At 42.2% G+C, this 27032-nt stretch overlaps 4 protein-coding genes across 4 annotated transcripts; 2 read left to right on the forward strand and 2 right to left on the reverse strand.

The window, feature by feature from the left end:
• Nucleotides 1-1084: 1084 nt before the first annotated feature.
• LOC137305522 (ferritin heavy chain, oocyte isoform-like) lies at nucleotides 1085-3408 on the reverse strand. Its single transcript, XM_067974384.1, has 4 exons — nucleotides 3255-3408; nucleotides 2491-2637; nucleotides 1798-1923; nucleotides 1085-1398 (listed from the first exon to the last, which is right to left on the reverse strand). The coding sequence occupies exons 1-4, from the start codon at nucleotides 3357-3359 to the stop codon at nucleotides 1243-1245; spliced, it is 534 nt and encodes a 177-aa protein (XP_067830485.1). The 5' UTR covers nucleotides 3360-3408; the 3' UTR covers nucleotides 1085-1242.
• A 3927-nt stretch (nucleotides 3409-7335) lies between these two features.
• LOC137305551 (ferritin heavy chain B-like) lies at nucleotides 7336-11570 on the reverse strand. Its single transcript, XM_067974410.1, has 4 exons — nucleotides 11415-11570; nucleotides 10511-10657; nucleotides 9581-9706; nucleotides 7336-7659 (listed from the first exon to the last, which is right to left on the reverse strand). Exons 1-4 carry the CDS (start codon nucleotides 11520-11522, stop codon nucleotides 7504-7506), a joined length of 537 nt encoding a protein of 178 aa, XP_067830511.1. The 5' UTR covers nucleotides 11523-11570; the 3' UTR covers nucleotides 7336-7503.
• A 6190-nt stretch (nucleotides 11571-17760) lies between these two features.
• On the forward strand, nucleotides 17761-21013 carry LOC137305533 (ferritin heavy chain, oocyte isoform-like). The gene is made up of 4 exons (XM_067974394.1): nucleotides 17761-17913; nucleotides 19413-19559; nucleotides 20172-20297; nucleotides 20709-21013. The coding sequence occupies exons 1-4, from the start codon at nucleotides 17812-17814 to the stop codon at nucleotides 20859-20861; spliced, it is 528 nt and encodes a 175-aa protein (XP_067830495.1). The 5' UTR covers nucleotides 17761-17811; the 3' UTR covers nucleotides 20862-21013.
• A 2640-nt stretch (nucleotides 21014-23653) lies between these two features.
• On the forward strand, nucleotides 23654-26617 carry LOC137305532 (ferritin heavy chain, oocyte isoform-like). The gene is made up of 4 exons (XM_067974393.1): nucleotides 23654-23788; nucleotides 24758-24904; nucleotides 25325-25450; nucleotides 25809-26617. The coding sequence occupies exons 1-4, from the start codon at nucleotides 23687-23689 to the stop codon at nucleotides 25959-25961; spliced, it is 528 nt and encodes a 175-aa protein (XP_067830494.1). The 5' UTR covers nucleotides 23654-23686; the 3' UTR covers nucleotides 25962-26617.
• The last annotated feature ends 415 nt before the right edge of the window (nucleotides 26618-27032 follow it).

Below are 27032 nucleotides of genomic sequence, written 5' to 3' on the forward strand. Positions count from 1 at the left end.
CTTTGAATTATTTGATAATTCACTGAAGTGGCTTTTCATAATCTGGGTAAGTTTATTACTTGCAAGTAATTGTGGTGAGGATACAATATTCATAGCAATCAAATCATTTAAGGGAATTTGTAAACCAATCATTGGACAGAGAAATGGAAATTTCATCCCATGGATGGTGTGAATCGTCCCCAGTTCTAATATAGAGAATGGGTGTGTCTGAGGATTGGCAGCATGGGGGCATCAACTGTGCAAAGGATTACATTGTGCTGGTGTTCAGGACCACAGTATTTCTTTCTCCAGTACCTTACCTAAATTCTTATTCATGTGAAGGTATAGGCAGTGTTGGTAGGTTATTCAACTACTCAGGGAGATGGGTGCAGATAGAGAAGAGTTCTTTCTTAAATAGGATTGCTCATTGGACCCAAATGGTTTAACAGTTGCTCATTTCCTTGTTTTAACATATTACAGCTGATATTTTGTTGTACAGGGTTTAAAAGAGTTGCCATTTATGCAAACAATATTCATCAGCAGTAGGAACAGAAACTTGCAGTATACATTACTGCTAGTCAACACAATGATTGAAATTAGACCTTCAACATATGGCCCCAAACATCAAAGTCAATAAATTGGAATTACCTTAGAAGGCAGGGGAAAACAAAATTAACAGGACTGAATCCCATGTTCAAGTTGAGATTGAAGAGGGCCACATCTCTGGAGTTAGACTGGTGAGAGGGGATTTTTTGAAACAGACAAGATTCTGAGGGGGCTTGATGGGGAAGATGCTGTTTCCCCTGACTGGAGAAATTCAGGATAAAGGACCAGCCATTTCAGACAGATGAAGAGGAATTTTTTCACTCCAAGGGTTGTGAACCTTTGGAATTCTCTACCCCAGAGGGCTATGGATGATGAGTCTGTTCAAGGTTGAGTTATTCATGGACTCCAGGGGAATCAGGCAGGAAAATGAGGTCAAAGATCAGCTATGATCTTGTTGAATGGCAGAGCAAGCTCAAGGGGCCATATGATCAACTCCTTATATAATTCAAATTAGGTTACATCAGGAAAAATAAGCAACCAGTTTAAGAGATAACAAAAATCCAATTCAACATTATAGTTTATTTACTGTTACATTTCACAACCAGAGCCCAGTTCTTTGTACAAAGTCACAAAAGCCATCATTCTTATAGGAGTGGGGTCTGGCACAAGACTATATAAACAAGAGTACAAAAAACAGGCTTTATCCCTGCAGTCAGTTTAATCACTCTCCCCCAGGGTGAGCTTGTCAAACAGGTACACTCCCATGCCATTCTCAGGGGCTCCCAGTCTCTTCAGGTTGGTGATGTGATCTCCAAGCTTCTTGATCATCTTCGCTTGTTCATCCAAGTAGTGGGTCTCCAGGAAGTCACACAACTGGAAAAAGGGAGATATTTTCATTAAGGCAGCTATTTGAGCATATTGCTTTTCAGGTAGTCTTGATCTAATTCACTCTTTGCCACTTCAGGAGATCTGTCCTAAGAGTGACTGTTACAAGAGTGAACTCTCCTGCTTTGTTTTCAGAGATCTGCTCCTCACCAAAATTGGTGCTAATTAATGTGTCCATTAAGCTGAACAAACAGATGGACTTGAGAATTTCATGGGTGAAAATCTTCACCAGAATCTCCCCAGTACACCAGGCTTAGTAGTGAAAAGCAATCAGACAGAACCTGGTCTGATATTTGAAGAATGGCAGCAACTTCAATGACCTGAAGTTAACATTCCTTTCACCCAAAATCAACAAATATTAAATGCTACAAGGCCTTAGGGACTTACATGAGGGTCTGTCCTCTCAGTGGACAGTTTGTGCAGATCCAACAGACTCTGGTTCACATTCTTCTCCATCTGCAGAGCTCTCTGCATCACCTCCAGACCATTGCTCCACTCATCCTGCTCTGGCTTCTGAAAGAGCAGAACATGGAAAATTCCATGAACATCTGATGCTCTCATGACTAACTTCAAGTGAGAATTGGAGACATATCATTTATAACCCAGAGAACTGAACTAAGTACTGTGACTATGCAAATAAAAACATGCCTCAGTTAAAGATTACAGCCAAATACACTGTCTGCTGTGAAACTATTCCTCATGCTCCATCCTCAGTCTGGAAAGAGAATTGTGAACTAATTACCTAAACAAGTTAATGATATGACAAATCACTCCCAATATTAGTTACATTTATAGCACAAAGCAGGCCATTCAGCCCATCATGTGTTCTGGATCTTGGATAGCTCAATCTAAATCCTCCTCCTCATTGACTCATCCCTTGAAGCAGCATAGTCTTTGGTTCAACTATTCCCTCATCACAGTAATCTGGTTTGCTTTTATATCCCACATCACTATTCATTTTAGCAAACTGCACTCAATCAAGGAATTAGATTTCCACCCCTGGTTTGTTTCTTCACACCCTTTCAGCATCTTAGCATTTCTGGTTTCCAATTGTGGTCCAGTCACTAATTCACAGCTAACCTTGATGTCCTCCAAGATGATTCGGCCCCCACGCTGATTCTGGAATTTCAGCAGTTTCTCAGCGTGCTCCCGTTCCTCATGTGACTGCTCCTTGAAGAACTCAGCAAAGTGACGCAGGGCAACATCATCCCGGTCAAAGTAATAGGACTGGAATTTTAACAGAATCATGTCAGACCTAGATCTCACCAACATACAATTATCTTTTTCTCCCTTCAGTTAATAAGTGCTGAAAGTTTCCTTAGAAAATAGATACTATTTGTTAACTCATAAATCAAACTAAACTGTACTTCTGAGTAAGTAGCCCCTCCTACTTGCCATTCTAATCTAAAATTGGGCAAGGAACAGGACAATTCTTACATTCCAGTAGTTTTAAACACAATCTGTTTTAGGATCAAAGCAGTGACAAAAGCCTAGGACTCGCATAGTACTTCACCTCCAAATAAAAATGCAAGAAAACTAGTGAGGACCTGTCAACATTTCACTGGCTACAGTCACCCCATTGAAACTGAACTTTTTCTGTCAAATGTTGACAAGCACTTGACCAGGTTTCTGCTGTTACAAACTCAGGCAGCAGCCTCAATAGAGCACAGCTGCTGCAAGGAGCAGTCCATTAACACAAGATCACCCAAAATTACACAAAGTACTCACTGCCCAAAGATATTCCCCAAGGAGGAAAAGGAAGTCAAGAGAAATGTAATTTGAAGCCAGTTCTGAACAGGAAAAAATTCCAAGTTCTCAGAATGCAGAGACAGTACAAGACTCACCATGGAGAGGTAAACATAGGAGGAATAGAGCTCCATATTGATCTGCTTGTTGACACCAGCCTCACACTCCTTGTGATAGTTCTGACACACTTGGGAAGCCATCATCACTGTTTAAATATTAGGACTATTCTCTATTGCTTAGAATGGTCTAGAACTATCTTCTTCCAACCCAAGCTCTTGTATTTATACTACTGGGACAGCCTGCATTTGAACCAGGAATGGACAGCACCAATGATGATTGACAATCCCTGATAGCCAATCAGGAACCTTCCATGAATCCAGGCACCAATTAACAAAGGACAGGGCTCTGGGGGAGAGATTGATATCCAGAGCCAATCAGAGCTTTGCAATACAGGCAGGTTTGGGTGATTGGTCTCGGTGATGTCACCACTTTTGCCTCTTTTAATATGCCCGTTTCTGCAAGGACTGGAGAGCAGAGTTGATCAGGAAAATTAAAATTCTTCTTTGACTCTGGTTATTGATTTGTATTAAAAATAAAGTTGACATCCTAAACCCACCCCCAGCCAAAGGGGCTTAAATAAAATCAAAAGCAAAAAAATATATAAATAAACCCGTTTAGGAGACACTGGGTTTGCCCTCGTGTCATCAACCCAAAATAAAGGATATCTAACAAAGGGGCACAACTAATAAACACCAAAATCAAACAAAAGACAAAGAAAACTTGGCAAATTAACTCAATATTATTAGCAGTGTCAACCATACACTCCAGTCCCTGCTGTGACCATCGGTCGTGGAAGGCCTCAAGCGTACCTGCAGACAACGCGTGCTCCTTCTCCAGGGCCACCCAGGCATGGAGAAAGCCGCGGCAGAGAGGTACGCAGCCAGAGCGACAGCCCCCATGGGCCATATCCAACCTGGACCCGTGGCTGGTCACCTTGGCCAGGCCCAGGAGCAGACTCATGAGGAGGTCCTCCGACTTGCCTCCCCCACTCCGCACCGGGCAGCTAAAGATCAGGAGCGCAGGACTGAAGTGCAAAATTTGTTACTTTCAATTAACTGTGATGCTGAGACAATATTCAAAGCAATCAAGTTGTCTTGAGTGAATTTGCAAACCAACCATTGGACAGAGAAATGGAAATTCCATCCCATGGATGGTGTGAATCGTCCCCAGTTCTAATACAGAGAATGGGTGTGTCTGAGGATTGGCAGCATGGGGGCATCAACTGGGCAAAGCATTGTGGGATGTGTCATTTTTAGTTTTGATTCTCATGAAATGTTGTTTGGTTAAATTCAGGATATTCAGCGAGAATGAGAGGGAGTGAAGATTACTGAATGCAATGTCACCCACACAAACATCTCCATTTGTGTCAGCTGTGGCTCAGTGGTAGCACTCTCACCTCAGAGTCAGAAGGTTGTGGGTTCAAGTCCCAATCCAGAGATTTGAGCACAAAATCTAGCACAAACTGAGGGAGTGCTGCAATGTCAGACATAAGAACGTAAGAAATAGGAGCAGGAGTCGGCCATACGACCCCTCGGGCCTGCTCCACCATTCAATCAGATCATGGCTAATCTTCAACCGCAACTCCACTTTCCTGCCCGATCCCCATATCCCTTGATTTCCCCTTGAGTTCAAAAATCTCTCTGTCTCAGCCTTAAATATACTCAACGACTCAGCATCCACAGCTCTCTGGGGTAGAGAATTCCAAAGATTCACAACTCTCTGAGTGAAGAAATTCCTCCTTGTCTCACTCTAAACGGCCGACCCCTTATCATGTAACTATGCTCCCTCGTTCTAGACTCTCCAACCAGGGAAAACAACCTCTCAGCCTCTATCCTGTCAAGCCCCCTCAGAATGTTATATGTTTCAATGAGGTCATCTCTCATTCTTCCAAACTCCAGAGAGTATGGGCCCATTCTACTCACCCTCTCCTCAGAGGACAACCCTCTCATCCCAGGAAATAATTGAGTGAACCTTCGCCTCTAAGGCAAGTATATCCTTCCTTCGATACGGAGACCAGAACTGTACGTAGTCCTCCAGGTGAGGTCTCACCAAAGCCCTGTATAACTGTAGTAAGACTTCCTTAGTCTTGCACTCCAACCCCCTTGCAATAAAGGCCAACATGCCATTTGCTTTCCAAATTGCTTGCTGTACCTGCATACTAACTTTTTGTGTTTCTTTGTACCAGGACACCCAACATTTCTCTGAACACCAACATTGACTAGTTTCTCACCATTTAAAAAATATTCTGTTTCTCTATTCTTCCTACCAAAGTGAATAACCTCATATTTCCCCACATTAGATGTGCCATCTTTCAGATGAGACATTATACTGAGGCCCTCTCTGCTCTCTCAGTTGCCTGTAAAAGATCCCATGGCACTAATTTGAGGAAGAGCAGGGGAATTCTCTCCAGTGGCCAATATTTATCCCTCAACCAACATCACTAAAGCTTTCCGCGACTGGTGGGCACTGCAGGGGCTGGAGTGTATCCTGAACGAGGAAAATAAAATTTTAATTTGATTCTTCGTTTTGGTTCTTTTGGTTTCTTGTATTTAAGCACACCCTACACCCCCCTTCTAATAAAAGGGGGGCCTAAAGAAAAAAAAGAGAAAAAAAAAGAAAAGAAAAAAAAATCACTCAAGCAGATTATCTGGTCATTATCACATTGCTGTTTGTGGAACGTTGCTGTGCACAACTTGGCTGCCCCGTTCCCAACATTACAACAGTGACTTGACTTCAAAAGTACTTCATTGGCTGTGAAGCGCTTTGGGGTGTCCTGAGGTTGTTCAAGGTGCTATAGAAATGGGAGTCTGTCTTTCTTTCTATTTTCTCCAGCGTGTTCCTTTTATGATCAGCTTTCACGGAGGCTAAAGAATATTTAAATCTGATTGAAATGAGACTCTGATGTTCTCTAACAGTCTGGCGCATCACATTGGTGTTTCTCTGGGATCCAAAGTCTTGACAGCGAGTTTCATTGCAAAATGGTTGAGGTTTTCAGTCCTGGATTATGTGATGAGATATGTTGCCTTGGATTAAAACTTTTTTTTTTAAGATGGACCAGAGGGGATGGTAGTGATTCACATCTGGAGCCACCAATCATTGTACAGACACTAGTCTTTTGGGAGATGCTACCCATGAGCATTGTTGACCCACATGAACTGGAAATATAGCTGGTATTTATACCTGTATTGGCCAGAAAGGATCCAAGATGCAGTGAGTGACCTGCAGGCACGAAGGGCTTTGACCAAACTGAAGGACACCACAAGTTCATACTCAATAGTCACCCAGATGCACACCAGAGACTTCAATTAAGTCCTGCGATTACTTGATTCATGCTTTGCACAGGACCTTTGAATTATGTATATAGAGTACCTGTAGAGAGTTTGCCTACAAAGAAGCAGGGTGAATATTAACCTAATAGTGTGTGGTATATACAGTTAACCAGCATTAGCCCAGTTGAGATCATATAGGGAATACTTACATTAAAAGATTGGTTTGTCTGACCACTAAAGCCATCAAACCCACCAGCAAATCCAACCCAAGTCAGAGTTGTAGCTCAATAACATATGAAATGTTGTGATATTACATCACACACTTCTAAGCTATCAAGATAGTTAAAAAGTTTGTTCTGGGTTCACAAAACTGCAATTCTCCACTCCAGTTGTAAATTCTAGATAATTACAGCTGCTCCATCCAGAGTCTTTGAATCCATTCCTAAGAGTGGAAGGAAACAAAGGGAGAGCTGGTGGGATTTGGGAAGGATAATAGATTTATGGAGGAGCTGATTGTATTGAGTTTATGAATTGATGGTTGAGTGGTGTAGAAGAACCAAAAAAATTACAATATTTTGTTGTATCAAAGACAACATGCAGCACCAGTGACAACAGTAACTTCTATTACAGCATTGCTCTTTACTTCTGGTTTCAACACAATCATGCAAATGTATGAATGAAATTTGCATTCAAGGTATACACAGAATTGAAATTTGACCTTCAACACATGGCTCTGAACATCTAATTCTTCAGAATTACTCCAAAAGTGAAGAAAAACAATTCACTGGAGCTGTTAAATGTCATTAATCTGAAAAAGCAACTACTCAATTTAAAAAAAGACAAAACCCAGTGCAATGTTAGAAACAGTTTATTGCCAGTTAATGACAGTTACACATCAAGAGTCCAGATCTCACCTCTTTGTAGAAAGTCAAAAGCTATCAATCCTACAGGATGGGGGTCTGACTAGACTATATAAACAGGAGTACTAAACACAATAGGCTTTATCCCTGCTGTCAGTTTAATCACTCTCCCCCAGGCTGTGCTTGTCAAACAGGTACACTCCCATGCCATTCTCAGGGGCTCCCAGTCTCTTCAGGTTGGTGATGTGATCTCCAAGCTTCTTGATCATCTTCACTTGTTCATCCAAGTAGTGGGTCTCCAGGAAGTCACACAACTGGAAGAAGAGAGATTGCCATTAAGGCAGCTGTTTCATTCAACTGGATTATGGAACAAATTGCCTTTTGGGCATAGAATCCTTACTGCACAGGTGGTCATTTGGCTGGTTGTGCCCATGCCAGCTTTGAAAGCTGTCCAATTTTGTCACATACCCCAGCTTTTCCACTCCCTCCCCCCATAACACTGCAAATTAAGAGCCCAGTACTCCAAGTAAATGTCCAATTGCCTTTTGAAAGTTCCAATGAAATCTGCTTCCACCACCCTCAGTGCAATCCAGATGTTAACCCTGCAAAAAAATTCAGTTCTTTTGCCAATTATTTTAAATTTATGACCTTCGGTTACTTGATAGAGGTAACTGTTTCTCTATTTTCTGATCAAAACCTAATTGTTTTGAATACCTCTACAAAGTCTCCCCTTAACCTTCTCTGCTCTGCTCTAGAGAACAATCCCAGTTTCTCCAATCTTCACATAACTGAAGTTACTCATCCCTGGTATCATCCTGGGCAATCTCCTCTGTACCTGCTCCAAAGCCTTGACATTTAAAAAACCATGTATGGGATGTGGGCATCACTGGCAAGGCCAGCATTTATTGCCCATCCCCAATTGCCCAAAAGGTGGTGGTGAGCCACCTTCTTGAACTGCTGCAGTCTGTGTGGTGAAGGTTCTCCCACAGCACTGTTAGGGAGGGAGTTCCAGGATTTTGACCCGCAACGATGAAGGAACGGCTGATATATTTCCAAGTTGGGATGGTGTGTGTGACTTGGAGGGGGAACGTGCAGGTGGTGGTGTTCCCATGTGCCTGCTGCCCTTGAGGGTGGTAGAGGTCTGGGAGTTGCTGCAGTGCATCCTGTGGATGGTACACACTGCAGCCACTGTGCGTGGTGAAGGGAGTGAATGGGGTACTAATCAAGCAAGCAGCTTGTCCTTTATCCTTTCTAAAGTGTGGTGCCCAGAATTGTAGACGACAATACTCCAGATGAGGCCTCTCTTGTAAAGGTTTAGCATGACTTCCTTGTTTTGTATTCAAGGCCCTTATTTACAAAGCCAAGTATCCCATACACTTGCGTAACTTGTCCTTCAAATTTCAAAGATGTGACTATGCACCTTCAGGTCCCTCTGCTCTTGCGCACACCTCCCCCCCCAGTACCATTTAGATTATACTGGCATCATGTTGTTCCTCCCAAAGTGCATCACTTCACTCATCTACAATAAATTGCATCTGCCTGGTGTCTGTCCATTTCACCAGTCTGTCTACATCCTTCTGAAGTCTGTGACTATCCTCCTCACTATACACTATGTTGCCAAGTTTTGTATAATCCACAAACTTAAAAATTGTTTCCCCTATGTTCAAGTCCAGGTCATTTATAGACAAGATAAGCCGTGGTCCTAAGTGATTGCTGTGGACCCCACTGCATACTCCTCCAGTCAGAAAAACATCCATTCACCATCATTTAAACAGTTATGTACCCAAGTTACCACCATCCCTTTGTGCTTTTCCACCCCCACCCCCCAATTAAGTCTGTTCTGTGGTTCTTGATCAAATGCCTTTTCAAAGTCTATATAAACAAAATATCTCAGTCCTAAAATATAATGTCTATTGCACAAGAATCAACACCCCAAAGCCAAACCTTCCCTCCCTGCTTTTTAATCCCCCACCCAACCCAGAGGTCTTCATATCTGCCCCTCACCAAAACTGGTACTTGATGCAAGGTGTCCATCAAACTGAATAAACAGATGGGCTTAAGTATTTCATTGGTGGAAATCTTCCAATAGAATTTACCCAGTACACCAGGCTTAGACATGAAAAGCTATTTAGACCTCAGTCTGATGTTTGAAGAATGGCACTGGCTTAGACAATGAAGTTACCATTCCTTTCACCCAAACAAAATATTAAATACCTCAAGGCATTAGGAACTTACATGAGGGTCTGTCCTCTCAGTGGACAGTTTGTGCAGATCCAGCAGACTCTGGTTCACATTCTTCTCCATCTGCAGAGCTCTCTGCATCGCCTCCAGACCATTGCTCCACTCATCCTGCTCTGGCTTCTGAAAGAGCAGAACATGCAAAATTCCATTAACACCTGATGCTCTCATTGCTAACCGAGTGAGAATTGGAGACAGATAGTTCAGTTATTTGGGGTATAAACAATAAGTACTATGCAAATAAAGCCATGCCTCAGTTAAAGATTACATCTCAATATATATGTTCCACTGTGAAACAATTCCTCATGCTCCATCCTCAGTCTGAAGGCAGAAACTGTACGGTGAACTAATGACTAAAACAAGTTTGAAATATGAAAAACACATTAGTGAGCAATCACACCAAGATTACTTACATTTACAGCACAAAGCAGGCCATTCAGCCCATGTGTCCTTGGTCTTGCCTGAAAAAATCCTAAACTAATTCCACTGCCCTGCCTGTAGGTGTAGGCATGCAGGTATTATGGGCAACTATCTCACTGCATGTTTTATTATCTGACTTGATTTAATGGGGTCAGACATTTCAGTGTTTCCCTGCTCCTCTAACTTGTATTAGGGGGTAAAGAATGTATGACTATCCTATAATAACACCTCCACACAAGGGCAAGAGAGATATAGGACAATATTCTACATAAACCCAACACTGTCTCTTCCATTTCATGTTTATCCACTCCCCCCTTGAGGAATGGTCTTGGGTTAACCATTCCCTCATCACAGCAATCTCATTTGCTTTTGCACCTCTTATCCCTATTGGTTTCAGAAACTGTGTTTACAGTCAAGGAATTACATTTTCACAGTTTGTTCCTCCAACATTTTGTCATTTGTAGTTTTCATCTATAGTCCAGTCACTAATATTTCTCCACAGCTAACCTTGATGTCCTCCAGGACAATACGGCCTCCACGTCGATTCTGGAATTTCATCAATTTCTCAGCATGCTCCCGTTTCTCATGCAACTGCTCCTTGAAAAACTTGGTAAAGTGACGCAGGGCAACATCATCCCGGTCAAAGTAATAGGACTGTGGAGAGAATATTGAAAACATCATATAGGACCTCAATCTCACCTTCAATTATGCATTTCCCACCCCCCCCCCAAATTAGTGCAGTCAACAGTTCCTTTATAAAATAGATACCATTTGTTAAATAGCAAAATTCAAATTTACTTCACTTAGATGTTCAATAGCTTCCCCCTCCCCAATAGGATAATGAATGGATCAGAGAAAAGGAGCAATTAAGGTTTGTTGTGATTATGAAGACTAGACTGTACTGCTGCATCAGTAGTACCTCCTTTTACTCTCCATTCAAACCTAAAATTCATGGAGGAACAAGAGACAATTCCATCATGCCTGTAGTTTTATATTATACAATCATTTAGTGTGATGGGCAGTGAAGGCTGCTTCACTTCAAGGTTAAAAAAAAAGAAAACTAGTGAGGACCTGTCAACATTTCACTGGCTACAATCACCCCATTGAAACTGAACTTTGTCAAATGTTGACAAGCACTTGACCAGGTTTCTGCTCATCTCTTCCAAACTCAGGCAGCAGCTGAGCCAGGTTCATATATTAAACCCCTCAATAGAGTGCAGCTGCTGCAAGGAGCAGTCCATTAACTCACCAAGATCACCTTGTATTACACACTGGAAGTACTCACTGGCCAAAAGATTTGTCTTCCCCCCCACAAAGGAAAAAATTCAAGAGAAATGTAATTTAAAGCCAGTTCTTTGAACTGGAGAAATTCCAACTACTTAGAATGCAGTGACAATTAATAAAGTCTCACCATGGAAAGATAGACATAGGAGGAATAGAGCTCCATATTGATCTGCTTGTTGACACCATCCTCACACTCCTTGTGGTAGTTCTGACACACTTGGGACACCATGGTCATTATTTTATTATACTAAAATTTTTCACTATTACTCAGAAAGCTCCAGAACTACCCACTTCCCTCACAAATTCTTGTATTTATACTACTGGGACAGCCTGCATTTAAACTAGGTGTGACATCACCAATGATGATTGACAATCCCTGATAGCCAATCAGGAATCTTACATGAATCCAGGCACCAATTAACAAAGGACAGGGGGTGGGCTGTGATTCCCAGAGCCAATGAAAGCTTTGGAATACAGGCAGATGCGAGTGATAAGTCTCGGTGATGTCACTGCTTTTAGGTTTTTTATTCAATGAAGGTTTGCCCGCAGGTCACAGAAAGCCTCAAGTGTGCCGGCAGACACTGTGTGCTCCCTCTCCAGGGCCATCCAGGCGTCGAGAATGCTGCAGAAGAAAGGCAGACAGTCGGAGTGACCGTCCCCGCGGGCCACGTCTAGCCTAGACATGTAAATGACCACTTTGGCCAGGCCCAGGAGCAGACCCACGAGGAGGTCCTCCAACTTAAGAACATAAGAAACAGGAGCAGGAGTAGGCCATACAGCCTCTTTGAACCTGCTCTGCCATTCAATAAGATCATGGCTGATCTTTTACTGCAACTCCACTTTCCCGCCCTATCCCCATGTCCCTTGATTCCCTTGGTGTCCAAATATCTATCGATCTCAGTCTTGAATATACACAATGACTGAGCATCCACAGCCCTCGGGGGTAGAGAATTCCAAACAATCACAACCCTGTGAGTGACGTCCCCCCGACACCCTCCGCTCCGCACCGGGCGGCCAGAAATCAGGAGCGTGGGACTGAAGTGCAGCCAGAAGTTGAGGAGCAGCCCCTTCAAATAGTGGAAGAGGGGCTACAACCTCTCCCATTCTATGTAGCTATGAGGCACGGACTCATCTCGGCAGCAATTATCACAGGCAGCTTGAGAGTTCTTGAAGTGACTTAAAAACCTATTGGTCGGCACTGCTTCATGCAACACTCTGCACCCCAGATCCTCACTGGTGCAGGGGAGGACTCCCGCATCGAGCAGCTTTTGGGATCTTGGACTTCCCTCAAACCTGAAAGTGTCTCTTTGTTTAAGACTCACGGAATCACAATGTTGAAATAGATGATAATTTGCTATTTTCACTGAAGTGGTATTTCATAATCTGGTCAAGTTTATTACTTGTAATTGTGATGCTGAGACAATATTCAAAGCAATCAAGTAGTCTTGAGTGAATTTGCAAACCAACCATTGGACAGAGAAATGGAAATTCCATCCCATGGATGGTGTGAATCGTCCCCAGTTCTAATATAGAGAATGGGTGTGTCTGAGGATTGGCAGCATGGGGGCATCAACTGGGCAAAGCATTGTGGGATGTGTCATTTTTAGTTTTGATTCTCATGAAATGTTGTTTGGTAAAATTCAGGATATTCAGCGAGAATGAGAGGGAGTGAAGATTACTGAATGCAATGTCACCCACACAAACATCCCCATTTGTGACAGCTACTATAACTTTTTTGCTCTTTTGAAACACAAAGGAAAGTGATTTTGTGTTACACCTCAGAGTCAGAATGTTATGGGTTCAAGTCCCAATCCAGATACTTGACCACACAATCCAGGCTGGCACTTCAGTGCAGCAAATCCAGACCAACTCATACAATTGTGGCAACATTGATCCCCCAAAAGTGCTTTTAAGAGAAGCAAAGACATTAACGTGGAATGACTGAAGACTGCAATTCCATCACAGCCAGTGCAGTTCACAACTAAGTTCCTAAACTTCATTTGTAAACACTGGATAATTACAGCATCAACATTTGAATCCATTCATAGAGGTGAAGACCAGTAGGAGTTGGAAAGGATGCTTGTTATGAAACACAATAGGACTAAAGGTTCTCATAAGCAAACCCAAGCCACAACTCCTTTCCCAGGCAATGGATAACAAGCAATGTAGTAATTCTGGTTGATTTCCCCTTGTACCTGAACTGCTCGTCCCAGGACAGATACCATTCATAAATAGGATTGTTCATTGGGCCGAAATGGTTTAACACAAATTCACTTTCCTTTGTGTGTTTCAACAGAGCAAAAAGTTACAGTAGCTGATATGATGTATGGTGGGGTTGAGGAGAATTGCTATTCATGCAAAGGGCCAAGAGACAATGCAGCACAGTGGGAACAGTAACTTCAATAACAGTATTGCTCTTTAAAACGATTGTGCTGAAACTAGATGTGACAAATGAATACAATTTGCACCCAAGGTATAGTCAGAATTGAAATTAGACCTTCAATGTGGCCCTAAACATCCAAGTCAATAAATCGGAATTACCCCAGAAGAGGAAAATGCAAACAAGTCCCAGGACTAAATCCCACAATGAAGCCATTACGCAGCCCAGTGTAGTTTGTTGGAAATAAACCAAAATTACATTAATCTGAAAAATAAGCAACCACTCAAATTTACAAAGGAGACTAAACCTAGTTCATAGTAACTGGAAATAAACTGCTTAATATTACATTTCACATCAAGAGCCCACATCTCTCAGCTCTTTGTACAACATCACAAAAGTTATCATTGCTACAGGGTAGGGGGGGGGGTCTTAAGACTATATAAACAGGAGTACTAAACAATATAGACTTTATCCCTGCAGTCAGTTCAATCACTCTCCCCCAGGGTGTGCTTGTCAAACAGGTACACTCCCATGCCATTCTCAGGGGCTCCCAGTCTCTTCAGGTTGGTGATGTGATCTCCAAGCTTCTTGATCATCTTCACTTCATCCAAGTAGTGGGTCTCCAGGAAGTCACACAACTGAAAGAAAAAAAAAGAGAAACTAGTTACATCCAGCAGGAGATATCAAGGAACATCTGAGCTTCCCCTCGAGCATTTGGATTTTAATCCTCTTGGTCTGGAGGATTGGCAAGTGTTGCACTTCAGATTGATGCATTTTTTGCATCATTGGAGCAAACTTACTGTACAGTAAGTGCTCAGATCCTGGGGTCACTGGGACACACGTACTGCTAATGTACACAATAGGCCAACTTGCCTGTGTCACCCCTCCCCAAAAAATTCCAAGAAAGACACAAACAAAGCTATTAGGAATGAAGGTCTTTTGAATAGGCTCAAGGACAGCAAGGTTCCTCCATCTCCAACTTACCCAAAAGCCCACATTAACAGCATTAGGAATTTACATCAGGGTCTGGCCTGAGTGGAGAGTTTGTGCAGATCCAGCAGACTCTGGTTCACATCCTTCTCCATCTGCAGAGCTCTCTGCATTGCTTCAAGTCCATTGCTCCACTCATCCTGCTCTGGCTTCTGAAAAAGAAGTCTCAGCCAGTTCACTTAATGGATTAAACAAACAATACACCAGAAAGCACTGAAGGAAAATAGGGTGGAAAAAGTAAAAGTTCATGTTACCATGAACCAATTGTGTTAAGAATATAGAATTACTGAATTAAGCCATCACAACTACAAGAGTCAAATTAATGACAATTTGTATAGATGCATTTAAAGGGGAGCTAGACATATACATGAGTGCAAAAGAAATAGAAAGATAAAAAAAAGAAAGATATGCTGATCACATTCGATCAAGTAAGGTGGGAGGAGGCTTTTCTGAAGCATGAACATAAACGTAGACCAGTTGGACCAAATGACCTGTTTGTGTGCAGAAAATTCCATGTAAATTGGAACAAATTGCTGCAGAAATTTGAAACAAGCAAAGGGGTGCCATGCAGAAGACTGAACCCAACCTTGATGTCCTCCAAGATGATTCTCCCCACGCTGATTCTGGAATTTCAGCAATTTCTCAGCATCCTCATGTTTCTCCTGTGACTGCTCCTTGAAGAACTTGACAAAGTGACGCAGGGCAACATCATCCCGGTCAAAGTAATAGGACTGTGGAGAGATCAAAAGTAGTTGGATATCTCAGGGCAGACTAATGATGGGTATTGTACATGAAGCCAACCTCAATATTTTGCTTTCTGGCTCACTCAACTGGTCTGCAGATTGTTATGAAAACAAGCTAGCCAATGGAAAATAATCACTAATTCAGCTTTAATTGAAAGTTTACTTGAACATGCTCACAAATCAATACTTGCTTAACTTGAAATCATAGCACTCAATAGTATATCTGGAAATTAGTGAAGGACCAATAATAAGATTCCTTTCACCAGGATCATGCCCCCATTGAATGCAGTGTATTCCAGAACTAAATTTGAAGAAGCTCAGAGCCCAGGAACGTGAGTCAGAGATTGAAGAAACTCAGCCTATAGTGCAATTACTGCAAGGAACAGGGAGACAGTTTGTTTATGACAGTTCAATTTAACTTGTACAATTACAGGTTTAAAAAATACACCCACTGTACACAGATTGAATAGGATATAGTGAAAGGGTCAAAACAAACTCACCATGGAGAGATAAACATAGGAGGAATAGAGCTCCATATTGATCTGCTTGTTGACACCATCCTCACACTCCTTGTGATAGTTCTAACACACCTGGGAATCCATTCTAACTGTCTAAGAAGGTACTTCAATTAGCTGAACCAGGCTAACGTCTTCCCAAACTCTTCTATTTATATGTCTGGGGACAGCCTGCCTGTAATACAAGGCGTGGCATTCCCGATGATGAGTGAAAACTCACACTAGCCATTCAGAGCTCTACGCCCACTGAGGACACCAATCAAGGGAGAGGCGTAGTCAAGATTGTACTTAAAGCCAATCAGAACTTTTTTTTCCTTCTTTTTCAATTAAGTAGATTTTTTTTTGTGTTTCGGTCCCCTTTTATGAGATTGAGGGAGGGGGGGTTCAGGGTGCAACTTTTTTAGAAAAAAAATCAAAAAACCAAATGATAACAGAGTCAAATAATAATTTTGTTGTATTTTTTTTGGGCAGTCAGCTTTTCTTTGGTGTTTTAGGCCCCCCTTTTATAAGAAGGGGGGGTTAGGGTGTGTTCATGTGCAGTAAATCCCCCAAAAAAGTGTCAAATTATAATTTTATTATCTCGGTCCAGGATGCACTCCAATCCCTGCGGTGCCCACCCGTCGCGGAAAGCCTCAAACGTACCGGCAGACACCGCGTGCTCCCTCTCCAGGGCCATCGCGGCGCGAGGAATGCTGCGGAAGAGAGGCAGACGGTCGGAGTGACCGCCCCCATGGGCCGGGTCGAGCCTGGACCTGTAGATGGCCACTTTGGACAGGCCCAGGGCCAGACCCATGAGGATGTCCTCCGACTTGCCTGCGCCCCCCCCAAACTCCCCACTCCCCTCAACGGGTGGCCAAAGATCAGGAGGGTGGGACTGAATTCCTCGTGGGTCTGGTCCTGGGCCTGTCCAAGGTGGCCATCTACAGGTCCAGGCTAGACATGGCCTATGGGGGGGCGGTCGCTCCGACTGTCTGTCTCTCTTCCCCAGCATTCTCCGTGCCCGGGTGGCCCTGGAGAAGGAGCATGGAGTGTCTGCCGTTATGCTTGAGACCGGGGACTGGAGTGGATAGTTGATTATGACAGTGACATTTTGGTTTAATTCGGTTTAATTGCTATGATTGGGTGTGCCACAAGAAAAAATTCTTACAGCACTTGAATAGGTTTTCGGGGTCCCTGACACTGGGGCTCAAAGACCCATTGGAAAAAAAGAGAAACTCAGTGTCTCCTTCTTGTTCAATTAAAAGAGTAACATTGAGACAATGGCACCGAGGGACTGGATAGCATGCTCGTAGTGGAAGGAATATTTTTTATTGAAGAGAGTGACTCAGGCTGACTGAAGCACAGGGACATGGACACACAGGCTGCAGACTGCACAGTGTTACAAGGGGGCATGGGAATGGGTGGGATTCTGGGGAATGGGGGAGATGGGGAGAAAAGAACAGAACAAATGAGGAGCAGGGGGAGAAATCCTTAGAAAGAGAGTTTAAAAAACAGACAGGTCACAGAATAAAAACAAACAGCAGGTTAAAATGAAGTGAAGAAACTTATGAAATAGAACAAGAGAAGAGATTGAATGAAAAGAAGATCCTAAAGATATTGGTTTTTTTTTCCTTTCTGCTCAGCTCAGGAGTGTGGGATGGAAGAGCAGCCAGGTTTTTTTGTGTTTTTAGGCCCCCCCCACTTTTTTTAGGGGGCGGGGTTCGGGTTTTTTTCCATTCGTGTGATGAGAAAGCAGCTATTTGATTGGCCTGCCAAACATTCATCATCAGTGTTGTCACGTCCTGTAATTAAAGATGGGTTGTGTCTGAAAGAATAAATATAGCAGCTTAGGTTAGGAATCTTTATGTTCATATTATTTGCAGTCATTTGCTGGTCTATTAAAAAAAAGTAGTTAGGATGGTTTCTCAAGTGTGTCAGAACTACCACAAGGAGTGTGAGGATGGTGTTAACCAGCAGATCAATATGGAGCTCTATTCCTCCTATGTTTATCTTTCTATGGTGAGTTTTGGGTTTCTTTGGGTATTTGGTCTTATTAACTAATGTAGACTTACTGAATTGTAGTGAATTAAACTTTTAAATTCAGTAAAATAATTTAATTTGCTGTTCTAATATTTCTTTTAACTATCTTTATAGTTGTGATGTTTCATTATCCTTTCAAATGGGTTGTTTGGGTCCTTTTTTTTTTAGTTTCCATGTTGGAGTTTAAATTGAGACTGTGAAATGCATTCCCCACCCCCCAAAAAAAAAAGCCTATTCAGTACATTGGCCAGTGAGTGTCTTTTGAGTTACAGGTGACTTGCCCATAGTTGGGGTCTCAAACACCTGTGGTGAAATCTTTAGTCAAAACACAAATCCATGGGCATTCTTAACCATAGCTACATACTCTTGATCTTGTAACCTGTCTTTTCCAGCCAAAAGCTTAATTGAACTTCTCAAAGTTTCTAAAATCAAATTGGGAATTTTCAAAATGGGTGGAGTTTCTTGCTTAATGAAGGGAGTTTTGTTCAGGTTTGGGATGGAGTGTAACCCTTGTCTGTACAATAGCAAGAAACTTGTAATTGATGGAATGTATAGAACACAGTGGAGAAATGTGTGCCTCTTTTAATCAAGTAAGGCTGACATTGGGTTGCTCTCTGTTGTTATCAGGAAAGTGCCCAATTGCTACAAAACTATGAACATAAAGCCTAATTTAAGCAAAAACAAAAGGAAATTTATATCTCTCTTCACTGGTGCCTACTGGTCATGGAAGGTCTCAAATGAGTGTACTTGTGGACACTGCATGCTCCCTCTCCTGGACCACAGGGGACTGGGCAAGACCATGAAAGAAGCAGGTAACCCCTCCTTTGGGATGTGCTCATCCTTGACATGTGAATAGAGGGTGGGGGTTTGTGGTGAGTTCAGATTATTGATTTGGAGAAGCTGTTTCAGATGTCAAATGTACATCTAAATTTTCCCCAATTTAGTGATCTGAACTAATTGAGTTTTATCCTATTTTACATTGTTTGTCTCTGTTACAACTTATTTTCTTGGAACTTCAAGTTCTGATCTAGTACACAGACCCTCTAAAAGGAGGAGACTCCCATTGCATGAGTTAATTGACTAATTGTGCACCCTGGTCTTTCTGAATCACTTGTGGTTGAACAGGTAGCTTTCGGCACCTTGGTCACAGTATCCAACACTGAAGGAGGACCTGTCATGTGACTTCCTGGTTAATGCTTTGTATAAATTGAGATGTGGGCAGGAGGTACCGGAATGGCCAAGTAGCTCAAGCTTGGGTTTAAGTTGAGTTGCTCAGTGTGGTCAAAGACTGAGGTGATTCCATTCTCCACTGGCAACCTGTTGTCTACTTTCACCAGGTGAACTGAGTTAGGAGATATGAGTACTCTTTAAAAATGATCAAACTCCTTGGTTCCCTGATCCATTGTGAAATCACTGTACTGATGTTTGTTCTCTATCTTAATTTGGTATGATGGTTTAATTGACTCTTGTGCCTACAGTCCTATTACTTTGACCGGGATGATGTTGCCCTGTGTCACTTTGCTGAGTTCTTCAAGGAGCAGTCACATGAGGAACAGGAGCACGCTGAGAAACTGCTGAAATTCCAGAATCAGCGTGGGGGACGCATTGTCCTGGAGGACATCAAGGTTTGTTCATAGAATCATAGGCCATTTGGCTCATCGTGTCTGTGCTGGCTCTTTGAAAGAATATCCAATTAGTCCCTCGTGCCCTGCTCTTTCCCCATAGAGCTGCAAATTTTTCCTTTTCCCAAATCTCTGTATAAAATTCTGTTCTGACAGCTGCTATTGATTCAGCTTCCCTTTCAGGCATTGCATTCCAGATTGTAACAATTCACTTTATATATGAAATCTCCATCTTCCCTCTGGTTCTTTTGCCCATTATCTTCAATCTGTGTCCTCTGGTTAATGACCCACCTGCCAGTTGTTGAGTTCATGACTGGACCAAATGTCATTTATTGAGGCTTACTTTCATATTGAATGATTAGTCCCCAGTGCAGCCTCTATCCAGCTTTCAGAATGTGGAAAATTTCTCCACAGCAGAGAAGATGTTTTCTCATTAATGAGCCACATGTTCTGAATTATAACTGAACAGAGTACTTGTTGCTAACATCAGGGCAAAAATCAATTTTCTTCCACTCTCCAGTCATCCTCTTGTTTCAGGCTAGTTTGAGATTAATACTACATGGGATGCAGAAGGGAGCTTGAGCATTTTGTGACTTGAAAGACTTCCCTTTTCAGAAGCCAGAGCAGGATGAGTGGAGCAATGGTCTGGAGGCAATGCAGAGAGCTCTGCAGATGGAGAAGAATGTGAACCAGAGTCTGCTGGATCTCCACAAACTGTCCACTGAGAGGACCGACCCTCATGTAAGTTGTTAATGCATCACTGGCATTAACTTTTGGGGTTTATTTTTAATTTGGGATTGTGTAATTTAGCACTGTCCTTTAAAATCACATCAGACTGAATGCAGCTCAATACTTTTCATTTCTAAATCTTGAGGTTTTTTAAATCTACTGAAGATGAGCATTAAAATCTGTCAAGGGTTGCGATATCTTGGGCTTGAAGGAAACCTCCAAATGGATACTGACTAAGTGAGGGACTGGGGCAGGACAGCATTTATTTTCAACACCAGTGGCTGGGAGGGGGAGGAGTTAGATCTAGTCGTCTCTTTGCCATATTTTGTAATGAGACCTTGAGTATTTCCCAGGAGGGAAGTGAGATTAAAGGAACCTAATGATTCAAGTAGCTGGCTTGATTTTTATTTTTCCCTTTCCCAGTTGTGTGACTTCCTGGAGACCCACTACTTGGATGGACAAGTGAAGATGATCAAGAAGCTTGGAGATCACATCACCAACCTGAAGAGACTGGGAGCCCCTGAGACTGGCATGGGAGTGTACCTGTTTGACAAGCTCACCCTGGGGGAGGAGTGACTGGACTGTTGTCCATGTTGCAGATATTCAACTTGTGTATTGAAGTTTTATGTTGCCATCTCTGAACTGGGAATGGAATTCCAAGTCTAAGATTAAGTTTCAAACATTGTAGTTGAGTGTTCTTGCTGCTGCAATAAAACTTTGATGTTGAACTGGTTCCTTGTTTCTTCTCGGTAACTGAGCACATTGTGTCAAATAAAAACTATTTCTACTAAGAAATAGATTCTCACCTTGATAAAATCTGATTTGCTTGGGCACAGGGGTGTTTTAACCCCTTCCCCTCCAGAAGGGTTAATTGGGTTTTATAGCCGCCCTGGATGGCCATAGCAATATGTCTAATTTTGGCCTTTAACAGCTTTTAATGTTTGGTCTTCTGTAGAAGAGATTGAAGTGTAATCTGATTACAGTAAGACCTCTTTCTCCACACCTTCCCCATATGCTTAAATCCCTTTTGGAGAGTGTGCATTTTTTTTTACTATTTGTTAATGGGATGTGGGCATCAATGGTGATTACAGTAGTTAACCTTCTGAATAAACAACCCCATGAATTGCTGCTGACTTGTCCATTGTAGGACATGAGGGAAGTGTTCCCTGGAGCAGGTATTCAAATTTAAGTAGTTACAAAAATCCTGGAGCAAAATAAGACCAAATCTCCAGTTGTTCCTGCTATGGTTATCTGGCTCTTTCCTCCATCTTTTTCTTCCTGTGCAGAACTTTGGTCCAGCTCCTGCTATTTGTTTCAATCTGTTTTTATTTTCCAGTCTCTGTTCACCTCACTCACCTCTTATATCCTGGACCCCATAGCCTCCAACATACTTCTATTTGCTGTTGCAAATCTAAGAGCCCCTCCAACTTTCCCTTGCTGGGTTCTGCTGTTTCGTTAAGTAATTCTTGCCCCATTCCCCTCTTGCGCATACAATCTTCGTGTAATCTTATTTGGCCTGGAATCTAATAACACTAGATCCCAATTGCTGAAACTGCCACTTATAAGTCTACTGAAGCGTTGGAGAATAGAGCCATCTAATTATAAGATAAACCACCAACTACTTGGTCTATTTAAAACTTTAACTGAATTTGCACTAGTGATGTTCAGGTTATTCTCACACAGGGATCACAATCAGATCAGCCATCGACCCCACTTTTCGTTGCTTCATCCTTCACTAGGTTCCACCTTTGATTTTTTTTTTTTTAGCCTGCTGTTTCTTGTTGATCCGACAGTATTCTGATGTGATCGGATCCGGAACACAAGATATCCATGGAGCCCCATCCTTCCCTGACCGGATTTAGGGAAATATCAGGAACTCTCATTTCGAAGAAGAAAATTCACCACTTGCCTCTTTCCACTTGGTGTTTGACTGTCCAGGCAAAAAGTACAAGAGATTAATCATTGAAATAAGGAGTTACCAAACCCTGGAACTACTAGATAGTCTGTTCACCACTGTGGGTCGCTGTCTGTACAACCAACACTACACACAGTGTTTGCCTCTCATCGCAATCCCTCCCAACACCAAACCCCCACCTCCCCCCCCCACCGCAATTCCTTCAGTCAATGGTCCACAGTCTCTTCCCCGTGCACTGCTCTGCATTTTATTGCTTGTAAAATTTAATGATGACAAAACAAGAACTCAACATGCCGTGGTCCCCTTCACTTTCCAGCCGATGTGTGTACAGATGCTCACTGACCCTAGAATTGATGGAGTATCAAAGAACGTGTGTTTGACACATTCATCACACCCACTTTCCATTCGCCTGACTCGCTGTTGGTTGCTGTTCACAGGCTCTGATCTGTTTGGATGTTGCCTCAAACCCGCAGCTACCTGCCAAATAATCAACTCACGGACCCATCCAGAATTATTCAAAGACACTGACCCGCAAACAACAATTAAACCTGTGGTTCTGGATCTTTGAACCGTCACTATCAGTGACCATAACCGATGGGATGGGGCAGATCCACCAATTGACAATTTGGTCCATTATGGTCAAGTGCCCGGGTGGCCCTGGAGAGAGAGCATGTGGTGTCCACCGTTACGCTTGATGCCTTCCGCGACCGGTGGGCACCGTAGGGTATAGACTGTCTTGTGGACATCAATAATAGAATCCTGATTTAATTGGGAAAGTATCCTGTTGTTTTTGGTGGCACTTGATGCTTATTTTGGCATCTTTTCAGTTTGATTGGACCATCCAATATTAGTGGTGCCCTGAGAGGGCCACTTGTGATGGTTTATGTTTGGTGACCCTGGGGCAACCCAGAGTCTCCCTTATTGGTCCATCAAAGAAATGTCAATTATGGTCAATAATCTGGTCACTATCAGATTTTTTTTTCTTTGGAGTGTGGGATGGATGAGCAGCCATGTTTTTTTTTTCTTTTTCTTTTTTTGTGTTTTAGGCCCCCCTTTTATAAGAAGGGGAGGGGGGTTTGGTTGTGTTTATGTGCAGTAAATCAATAAACCCAAAATAAGTGTCATATTATAATGTTATTACATCGATCCAGGATGCACTCCAGTCCCTGCTGTGCCCACTGGTCACGGAAACAGATTTTACAGTTTGAGGAAAGTCAGAGCAATTGGATCTTTATTGAATTGTCAGCCAATGATGCTCCTCCTTCAAAGTTCTGACTGGCTCTGGATGTCATCTCCCCTCCTCCCTTTTCTTGATTGCTGTTCTGAGAGAGGATGTAATTTCTGATTGGGTATTGCCAACTGTCACTCATCATCTAGGCTGCCACGCCCCGGATTAACCAGCAGTATAAATATGGAGCTTTGGGTAGCTGTTTTTCACCTTGTTGTTTCAACAGAGTTATTTAGACTTGTTAAAGTTAATTTAAAGATGGCTTCCCAAGTGTGTCAGAACTACCACAAAGAGTGTGAGGATGATGTCAACAAGCAGATCAATATGGAGCTCTATTCTTCCTATGTTTATCTCTCTATGGTGAGTTTTGTTTCTTTGAACCCTTCACATTGGAGACCATGTAATATGAAATTACTAAATTCTGTGCTATATCCACCCTGCCCCCCTCCCCTGACTCATGTTTGTTAGGTAAGGGTGTCCAGAATATGGTGCTAAGGCATGTAAATGGAGTTGAGGTCTTGATCTCCCATGATCTAATTGAATGGTGGAGCAGGCTTGAGGGGCTGAATGGCCTAATCCTGTTCAGTGCCAGCTTGTACCCTATTGTAATTTCTCACTCCCTTTGCTCCATTTTGGCCCTATTCAGTGTAACTCCTTTACTGCCACTACCTTTGTACATCTTCACAAGACACCTCAAATTCTAACTATCTTAACTTAAATTCCTTGGTATCTGATTCTCCTCTGCAATGCTTTGATGTATAGTATTGATGCTGCCTGTTGGTGATTTTGGGAAGTGTATTTTAAGAAAACCTTTTCCATGGGATGAATGCAGCCACTAAAACTCAGGTCAGATTATCTCCTCTTTGAAATAAATGCGTATTGATTAGATCTCTGTTTATGTTTAGGTGATTGCTTGTTGTTCTAGTAATGCCCCTTAATTGGTTTCTATAAAATAGACCTGGCTCAATAAATGATTGGGGAGTGTGATACTGGTAACATTTAGATCCTTTTTCAATGTTGCATCACTAATTTCAAGACTTACAATTGAGTACCAAGTTTGAAGTTAAGCAAGTGTAGCTTTGAGCAATCAAAGCTGAATTGGTAATGATTTTCCATTGGCCAGTTTCCCTATTACTAGGAGTGAGATTATCCGCCATCATGACCAGATTAGTGATGGAAGTTGGCCTGTACTTTATTTCACAAAAGCTGCATATAAGTTCAGTGAGACTTGAACCCTTGACAAAGCCAACTTCAATATTTTACTGATTATGTACAATACCCATGATGAATATTCTGAGATACCCAACTACTCTTTTGATCTCTCCACAGTCCTTCTACTTTGACCGGGATGATGTTGCCCTGCGTCACTTTGCAGAGTTCTTCAAGGAGCAGTCACATGAGAAACATGAGGATGCTGAGAAACTGCTGAGATTCCAGAATCGGCGTGGGGGCCGAATCATCTTTGAGGACATCAAGGTTTGATTCAGCAATGAAGTGGCCTTCTGTATGGCACCCCTGGGATTGCCTGTTTCAAACACTACCTTAATAGCAATTAGTTTGAATTTGCAGCACTGAATCAGGTCATTTGACCCAATTGGTCTATGCTGTTTATGCTCCATGAGCTTCCTCCTACCTTACTTCATCTAACCCTATCACCATATCCTTCTTTTCTCCCTCATATACTTGTCTAGCTTCCCCTTAAATGAATCTGTTCTTTGCCTCATTAATTTCAGTCTGGTGGTTTAGTTCAGTAATTCTGAATTCTTGTGACACAATTGGTTGATGGTAACATGGATTTCTGATTGCTTTTACACCCCTATTTTTTCCTTCAATGCTTTCTTGTGTATTGTTAGATTAATTCATTGCAAGTGAACTGGCTGAAACTTCCCTTTTCAGAAGCCAGAGCAGGATGAGTGGAGCAATGGTCTGGAGGCAATGCAGAGAGCTCTGCAGATGGAGAAGAATGTGAACCAGAGTCTGCTGGATCTGCACAAACTGTCCACTGAGAGGACAGACCCTCATGTAAGTTTTTAATGCTTTAATGTGGGCTTTTGGGTAAGTTGGAGGTGATTGAAATTTACTCTTTAGCCTAATCATAAGATGTTCATACCTAATAATAGCTTTGTTAGTGCCTCTTGGTTTTTTTTGAGGGGGAGAAGAGACCGGAAGTTAACCCACTGTGTACATTAGATCCTGGGTCACTTACTTCTAAACACTTATTGTACAGTAAGTTTCATCCAATGATGCAAAAAATCCATCAAAGGATCACTAATTGACTCATCCAAACCAAGAGGGTTACAATCCAAACCTTTGTGGGGAAGCTCAGATGTTCCTTTATCTGCTGCTGGACATAACTATTCTCCATCTTTTTTTCTTCCAGTTGTGTGACTTCCTGGAGAGCCACTACTTGGATGAACAAGTGAAGATGATCAAGAAGCTTGGAGATCACATCACCAACCTGAAGAGACTGGGAGCCCCTGAGAATGGCATGGGAGTGTACCTGTTTGACAAGCACACCCTGGGGGAAGAGTGACTGGACTGCAGTCTACATTGCAGAAGCATTATATTGTCATCAATCTGAACTAGGAATTAGATTCCGAGTCTAACATTAACTTAGAAACATTCTAGCTGAAATAAAAACTTTTTGGTGTTGAATTGATTACTTTTTTTTTCTTCAGTTAAGTAACTGAGCACATTTCAGATCAATGATGGTGTCCTTGCATCAAACAAGAATGACTTCTGATAAGAAATAGATTGGTCTTGATGAAACATGATTTGCTTGGGCATATGGTTGTTTTAACCCTTTCATCTCCAGAATACTGAAGTTGGCTCAGTGGCAGCCTGGGATAGTCTTAGCTGCAAGTCTAATTAGCCTTTTAACTGGTTCTACGATTTGGTGCACAGTAGAAAATAAACTTGCTTATAATCTGGTTAAAGTAAAACCTTACCTCTCATAATTGATTATCTTTTCCAAGAATGTGCTGTTACAGTACTGGCTGCTTGTTGTGAAAAGGTAATCTGCCACATTACTGCTGTTAACTGTTCTATTCTAACTGCCAGGATCTGAGGGGTGACTAAGGCCAATGGTTCAACAGGGTACATTTTAGTCTTGCTCCCCTTTTGGAAAAATTTAAATGGAAGTTCTTAAATCTAAATTTCATTATTCACACTAACAGACAGTCAATTTGTGGATCTGCAACCTTCCCATCAGTATTGTACAACTAAAACCTGCCATTAAAATTCCAAATACCAGGGGGTAGTGGGAGCTGAGGTTTTTTTCACAATAGGTGTGGAATTTTATCCTGCACCATCTCCCTCTCTGTGGTCTTCAAAGGTGCCTTGTTTCAAGCTGTTGTAGGGGTACAGTAGTCCAGTACTTGTTACTAGACGAGTAATCCACGCAATTAATTCAAATTTTTGAAATTAGAAAGCTGGTATAAAGTGACTATGAAGCTGTTGGATTATTAAAATTCCACCCCGTTCACTAATCTTTTAGGGGAAAGGAAACCTGCCATCCTTACCCAGTCCAGCATCGAGGTGAATCCATTCACAGACGAATGTAGTTGTCTCTTCGCTGCTCTCAGAAGTGGCTCAGTAAGCCAGT

The sequence above is a fragment of the Heptranchias perlo genome, chromosome 40, assembly GCF_035084215.1.
Source record: "Heptranchias perlo isolate sHepPer1 chromosome 40, sHepPer1.hap1, whole genome shotgun sequence".
Classification (NCBI taxonomy): domain Eukaryota; kingdom Metazoa; phylum Chordata; class Chondrichthyes; order Hexanchiformes; family Hexanchidae; genus Heptranchias; species Heptranchias perlo.

What these genes read in the sequence shown, in the direction of transcription:
- LOC137305532 (XM_067974393.1), top strand. Translation starts at nt 23,687, where the DNA reads ATGGCTTCCCAAGTGTGTCAGAACTACCACAAAGAGTGTGAGGATGAT. An exon ending in TCATCTTTGAGGACATCAAG is followed by an intron (nt 24,905 to 25,324) that starts GTTTGATTCAGC and finishes TTCCCTTTTCAG; the next exon opens with AAGCCAGAGCAGGATGAGTG. An exon ending in CTGAGAGGACAGACCCTCAT is followed by an intron (nt 25,451 to 25,808) that starts GTAAGTTTTTAA and finishes TTTTTCTTCCAG; the next exon opens with TTGTGTGACTTCCTGGAGAG.
- LOC137305551 (XM_067974410.1), bottom strand. Translation starts at nt 11,522, where the DNA reads ATGACCATGGTGTCCCAAGTGTGTCAGAACTACCACAAGGAGTGTGAG. An exon ending in TTGTCCTGGAGGACATCAAG is followed by an intron (nt 9,707 to 10,510) that starts GTTAGCTGTGGA and finishes CTGCTCTTTCAG; the next exon opens with AAGCCAGAGCAGGATGAGTG. An exon ending in CTGAGAGGACAGACCCTCAT is followed by an intron (nt 7,660 to 9,580) that starts GTAAGTTCCTAA and finishes CTCTTCTTCCAG; the next exon opens with TTGTGTGACTTCCTGGAGAC.
- LOC137305533 (XM_067974394.1), top strand. Translation starts at nt 17,812, where the DNA reads ATGGTTTCTCAAGTGTGTCAGAACTACCACAAGGAGTGTGAGGATGGT. An exon ending in TTGTCCTGGAGGACATCAAG is followed by an intron (nt 19,560 to 20,171) that starts GTTTGTTCATAG and finishes TTCCCTTTTCAG; the next exon opens with AAGCCAGAGCAGGATGAGTG. An exon ending in CTGAGAGGACCGACCCTCAT is followed by an intron (nt 20,298 to 20,708) that starts GTAAGTTGTTAA and finishes TCCCTTTCCCAG; the next exon opens with TTGTGTGACTTCCTGGAGAC.
- LOC137305522 (XM_067974384.1), bottom strand. Translation starts at nt 3,359, where the DNA reads ATGATGGCTTCCCAAGTGTGTCAGAACTATCACAAGGAGTGTGAGGCT. An exon ending in TCATCTTGGAGGACATCAAG is followed by an intron (nt 1,924 to 2,490) that starts GTTAGCTGTGAA and finishes CTGCTCTTTCAG; the next exon opens with AAGCCAGAGCAGGATGAGTG. An exon ending in CTGAGAGGACAGACCCTCAT is followed by an intron (nt 1,399 to 1,797) that starts GTAAGTCCCTAA and finishes CCCTTTTTCCAG; the next exon opens with TTGTGTGACTTCCTGGAGAC.